Genomic DNA, 6,194 nt, shown 5'->3' on the forward strand with positions numbered 1-6,194 from the left:
GGCTCGGTCCCCTCAATCTATCCACAAATTTTTTTTTTTTGGAAACTCTAGGATCACGAGTCTATTTTCATAATTATCCAATGTGGTTGAATTGAATATATGTGAAAAAAACAAATAACTAATCGCAATTTGTCATATAGAATAATTGTGATTTTTGTGAATATGAGTGAAATTAATTGTGGTTATAAAATAACTCTTTTTTAAAATTAAATATTCATTAAAAAAAATTCTCATGACAATGAATATAATAGATAGATTTGAAAAAAACATAATTCTAAAATGTTGACTTACTGTTTTGCAATGGATGACACATCAGTTTATAAATGATAACTAGCAAAATTGTAGTATTGCTATAAACACTCTCTCTTTTATAGAACCTGGTTAATGAGTGTTGAAATACATTGGTTAAGGTTGAATATTTATTCAATCAATTGGCTTTTTTTGGGAAGTCGCCTAACATTTCATTAAAGGTGTGTTTTTTTATTAGCTTTTGTTATTTCTTAATGTATTGGGTCGGTTTGATTCCTTCTTAACGAGTTTAATAAACTTAAGCATAGTTAACAAATTATTTCATACACACTCCCAAAAAATTGAAATTGAGACTACTTTAATATTTCAGTTGCTTTTTGGAGTGTGTAAAATAGATGTACGTAACAAATTTAACCCATTCCTCTTTATTTAGAGAGAGAGAGAGAGATTTGTCGGTTGGATATTGATATAAATGGAAGAATAGGTAAGGGTGGGATCAAAGGTCTCAATCTGGTCCCAATACTCCTGCTTCTATGGAACTGACATATGCCTTCCTTTCTCACGCCTCCTGACTTCTTTCTAGTATCAAAACCTCTCTCTCTTTCTTTGTTTCCTTCTTTTTCTCTCCATAAAATTGAACATATAACTTTGTTGCACCCCAAAAGTGTGGCTGCAAAAGAACCTCACTCTCTCTCTCTCTCACTACGTATCAGCTCAGTCCTCACTCTCTTTTTGGCACCCTAAAAGAGGAAGAATAGAAACTTACTCGAACTCAATTTCATCCTCGACTTATCTTTCTCTTTGTGGTCCAACAGAAAGTGGAGGCCAATATGGACTGGACTGGGAGCTTAAGACCCTTTGTTCCTCGACCAGAACCTTCTTTAAACTTCCTCTACAACTATAACTACGACCCATATCTAGGTACACCCAATCTTCTCACTACGTATATTGAGTTTATTCTCAAATATCGTTCTGTATTTCTTTTATTTTTCTATGCTGGGAACTTGAAAGAGTACTTCAGGTGGTGCCTTTCGTTTTTATTACCACACTAGGTCTTATTTATAATTCCACCATGGACTAAATTCTAACTCCCTTATATTCTACTTCAGTAACTTCACATTATAAGTTGCTTAATCAGTCTGATCGAGTCCTCTCCTCCTTTTAATTTTGTCTTTTTATATATTTTTTTTATGATAATAATAATAATAATAATAATAATAACCTATGTTTGACCAACTCACTGTGCTTTCTTAGAGAAGTCAAGGACTCAAGGAGTAAAGGGTGGTGGTGATTGGAGCTCACAAACATGTTTTAACACTACTACACTTGGAAGTGCATTGACAGATTTACAAGGGCCTTATAGATCAATAACATTACTTAGTTTACTTTATAAGAAAAATCATAATACAAATTCCCTCACTCATTCACTCACTTTTTTTTTATATAATTTAAATAAACTTGTTGCAATAATTAAATTAAAAAAAAAAAAAACATGTTTTGAAGTATACAATATAAAACTAAAAATGGGAATCAAGCAAGAGGAAAAAGATCTGAACTATTAAGATAGATTTATTTCAAGGTTTAAAAATATTATAAATTTAAAAGTGTATTCAGTATCAAAGAAACTTCATTTCTTAGCATAATATTACACTAAGTATCCATTTGGATACAGTGACCACGATTAGCATTTGCGTTTCACCTTTTTTTTTTTTTTTTTAGAAGAGCGTTTCATGGTTTTTTAGTAGATCCTATACACTGTTTATAGGACTTACAAATCTTTTTTTTCAGCAAAATTTTTATTAACAATGAGTCTCTCGGTACTATTTACACATTTAAAAATTATTTTGCTACAATATTTTCAGTTTTTAATTTTTAATTTTCAGTAATAAATGATATCCAAACACACCCTAAATATGCTCCCTTTACGCTCAGGAATGGAGGTGAAGCATCCGGGAATGGTGGACTCGGGGCACGGGTTGTTGCCAGCAATGGAGAAGAACAACTTTGGCAGCTGCCAGGAGAAGAAGAAGCGATTGACGAGTGATCAGCTAGATTCACTTGAGAGAAGCTTCCAGGAGGAGAAAAAGCTAGATCCTGATAGAAAGATCAAGCTGTCCGAGGAGCTCGGGCTGCCGCCTCGCCAGATTGCAGTTTGGTTCCAAAACAGGCGGGCTAGGAGGAAGAATAAGCAGCTCGAGCACCAATATGCTGTGCTTAAGCAAGAGTATGATGCCATCTCTACGGAGAAGCTGAAACTTCAAGAAGAGGTTAGCCTTACTCTCTAATATTATTTTGCTGCTTTACACTGGTGAAAAAGCTCACTTTTACTATTACCCATGCAATCTTGAATCTATAGAGATAGTATATTAGTATTCTATCTCTTTTATTATTTTTCCCCCCTTTGAAAGAGTATACTCTCGATATCGGTTTGGAGAAATTTTCTTTGAAACAAGTTATATGCAGTCGCTCTGTGATAATTTAAAATATTATTTACGTGTACTTTTAAATACATAAATCATGTAACTTATTTAAAAAGGTTTAACGATCGATTTGTATGATTTAATAGATGATAATTTTATAAATTAATCAACACATAATAGATTAGAGTTTTGAAGGAAAACATTTTCTTTTTCTTTTTAATCATAAATTTTAAATTTTTACCTCATTTTTTGTTATCTATTTTTAGTTGGAGATTTTCAGCTTCAAAAAGTATTATATCATACATTTTAGTTGGAGATTTTCAACTTGAAAATGTATTATACCATACATAGTTACTATCATCTACTGTGTGAATCCTTTTTCACCATTCCACCTTTGAATTTTTTCAAGTTTGTTGAGAAATGATGAGACATCACTTTGGCACAACGAATCCACAAAAACAGTGATCCTCTTAGTTTATTATTTTTTTTATTATTGAAAATAAAAATCAGTGTTCCTTTTTTGTTCAATAATGCTAGTAGTAATACCAAACATAAACACATAGTTTGCCACAACTTTCTATACAGTAGTTAGACTGTAATTAATTGTTTGTCACTATCATACAAACTTATTATTTATTTTTTCTTTGTTACTCACAATCAACCACTCGTATAACGATTGTGACCAAGTGCCTGATTATGAGAGGCACTTGCATTTTTGTTTTTTTATTATTGCTTGTGGAGACAGGATCTGAAGATTTTAGTGATTTCAATAGTTTGCATGTCCCCCTATTCAATTCAAATAAAACAATGAGCCATCCTTTTCATCATGGTGTATACACCATGCAATGCTTGCTTGGAAACTCATTTGGATTGGAGGTACCTTTCTCCTAAACGCGCTCGCGTGTGAGATAAAACCTGTGGGACACATCTAGGACGTTTATCGTACACCACGTTCGTATTGCTTTGAATTAAAATTAAAAGTTTATGTCGAGTACGTGTGCATTTGGAACGCACATTTTTTGTGTGGCTGAAAAATAAGAGGTCTTATATACTGTTTACGAAACTCGTAAGTACTTTTTTTTAGTAAAAAAAAATTTTAAATTAGGTTCTATAATACTATTCACATATTTAAAAATTATTTTATTACAGTGTTTTCAGTTTTCAGTTTTCAACAATAAGCGATAACCGAACAGACCCTACATATATGTTCTTGTCTTCTCTCACAATTTCACAATATTCACAGAAAAATCTTAATTCTACAAATCTTTTAGAATGGAAAAAAATTATTAAAAAAAAAAGAAAAGAAAAAAGGAGGGAGGTTGGGGTTACAATATATATATATATATATATATATATATTTTTTAAAATTTTACAATGTTCTTATTATGTCAATACATGTTGGTAATGCTTTCAAGTTATTATACAAAGGTGGGCTTTTTTACCCCTTAAAAAAACTAGTAGAAATTTTATTTGAATAATCAACATTTTTCAACTAATAACATTTTAGCTAAATTTTTGTTGTTCTTACGAGAATAATTAGGATTCAAATCTTGCATTGTACTAACTATCAAATTATTTAAAATAAATAAATAAATCAAAGCGTAATAAAAGCTTCGAGATTGATCACATCCTTCAGTATGTTGATGAACTAGTCAACTAGGCATTGAATACATTATCCTTGCATCTTAATTGTACGTGTATATGACAATATATGTATGCATAGTTGGAAACAACTGTATATTATATCAAAATATGTGTGTAAATATATGTCTATATATAGAAGCACACACACAAATACTGTGTGTAAATTTTGTTTGTTTCCATTGGAATTAAGCTCTTAAAGTAAAATTTAGGTTGACATTTCTATTGAGAAAATTTTTAATAAGTGCTTGAGTCTTTTCTCAAATAAGTTAGATCATTAATACCAAGGAATTTCTTTTTAAAGTTTAATTCAAATTTGAATTGGAAATAAAACATGGAAAGTATAAAAGATGTTTGGGTTTTAAATGTGGAGATTTGGTCAAAATTTTAAACTTGAAATTGAAATAAGAGGGAAATCTATAATAGGAATTTTGTTTAATTTATAATCTTTTTTTTTTTTTTAGAAACATTTTAATTTATAATCGGAAATAAAAATTTTCAAAAAACAATTCTTTTTTGGTCCGTTTGAGAATATATCATTAAGCTCACCAAAAGGTGTAAAAACTCAAGAGAGGATTAAAAAAAAATCGGGCGGGTCGGGTTACACCTTATACCACCCCAAACCTGAAAAATCCAGAGGCAATGCCCGAGCCCGACCCGAAGTTCCAATTAACCCGCCCATAGCTCTTCTGTTCGGGTCGGGTCAAGAGGGTGTATGGACCCAACGTTTTGGAAAACATATTGTACGTGTCCTTCTTGTCGGTGTCCAACGTTTTAAAAAATTGTTAGTTTCCTTCAAGTGCTTGATGGCGCTACTACGAGCCGCCTATTTTTTGTCCATTACATGACATATTAAATAAGGATTGTAAAAAGTAAAAACATCGATCAGATTTGGATATAAATTAATGTACGCGTTTGTTTCAGTTTATACCATTTAAAGTTGGGTTGGTGGTGCAGGTTATGAAATTGAAAGCAATGCTGCAGAGAGAGCAAGCTGCGAGGAAACAAGTGTCGACAACAGGCTACACAGAAATCTCTGGGGAAGAAACAGTAGAGAGCACATCTGTGGCCATTAATGGCTGTAATAGCAAACCAAGAGGAACCGGCCATCATCAAATTGCAGACTGCAACTTTCTCTTCAGTGTCGAAGAGTATAACCCAGTAGCATTATCACCAGCTTACTGGGCTGGTCTGCCTTCCTATCCCTCGTAACGAGAATCTTTTATTTGGGGCGGTGCTTATTACACAGAGTGTGTAGATCCACACATTGGCCAAAAATGAACTGAACTCGTCATGATGAGTTCAATTCATTTTAACAGTATGTGCATCCACACGTGTGTAACAGGTTTTTCTTAGTTGTCCATATAGTCTGTGTTAGTGTGAGTTTAGCTTAGTAGAGAATCAGAGTGAGTACTTAAGTTTCCCTACTGAGAGCACTGCAGAGTTGAAGAAACTAAAGAGACACTATGTCGTCTCCAGAACAATCATTAACTTATTTACTTTTATGATATGCTCTAATTGTCATGGTTACTCTCTGATGGTTTTTAGTTTCTTATTTGTTTTATTTTGATTTTTAATTATATGGCATGCGTTTGTTGCTATAAAATACCAAATTAGTTATATTTTAAAGGTACCTAAATTACGAGTGCTAGTCATGTTTAAAATTAGATAACTTGGATTATAAACTAAGACTCATTTTAATATTTAATCTAAACCATAAATTAAATATCCCAACACTTTTGGGAACATATTTAGCCCAACTTATTCATTGGTTTAGTGAAGCCTCTAGTGAAATTAGGTAACACAGTTACTGCAAAACTAATATGGATCACAGACAACTACAAAATAAGGTAGACATGTTCATAGAGCATCAGTGTGATGTTG

General features: G+C 32.1%; 1 protein-coding gene across 1 annotated transcript; it reads left to right on the plus strand.

Moving 5' to 3' along the window:
• The first annotated feature begins 1,066 nt into the window (after positions 1 to 1,066).
• LOC115951349 (homeobox-leucine zipper protein ATHB-22-like) lies at positions 1,067 to 5,561 on the plus strand. Its single transcript, XM_031068563.1, has 3 exons — positions 1,067 to 1,170; positions 2,182 to 2,516; positions 5,268 to 5,561. The coding sequence occupies exons 1-3, from the start codon at positions 1,080 to 1,082 to the stop codon at positions 5,520 to 5,522; spliced, it is 681 nt and encodes a 226-aa protein (XP_030924423.1). The 5' UTR covers positions 1,067 to 1,079; the 3' UTR covers positions 5,523 to 5,561.
• The last annotated feature ends 633 nt before the right edge of the window (positions 5,562 to 6,194 follow it).

Source organism: Quercus lobata, chromosome 7 (assembly GCF_001633185.2).
Source record: "Quercus lobata isolate SW786 chromosome 7, ValleyOak3.0 Primary Assembly, whole genome shotgun sequence".
Lineage (NCBI taxonomy): Eukaryota > Viridiplantae > Streptophyta > Magnoliopsida > Fagales > Fagaceae > Quercus > Quercus lobata.

Coding starts and splice junctions, on each gene's coding strand:
- LOC115951349 (XM_031068563.1), top strand. CDS start 1,080: ATGGACTGGACTGGGAGCTTAAGACCCTTTGTTCCTCGACCAGAACCT. Junction 1,171..2,181: donor TAACTACGACCCATATCTAG/GTACACCCAATC, acceptor CTTTACGCTCAG/GAATGGAGGTGAAGCATCCG. Junction 2,517..5,267: donor AGCTGAAACTTCAAGAAGAG/GTTAGCCTTACT, acceptor TTGGTGGTGCAG/GTTATGAAATTGAAAGCAAT.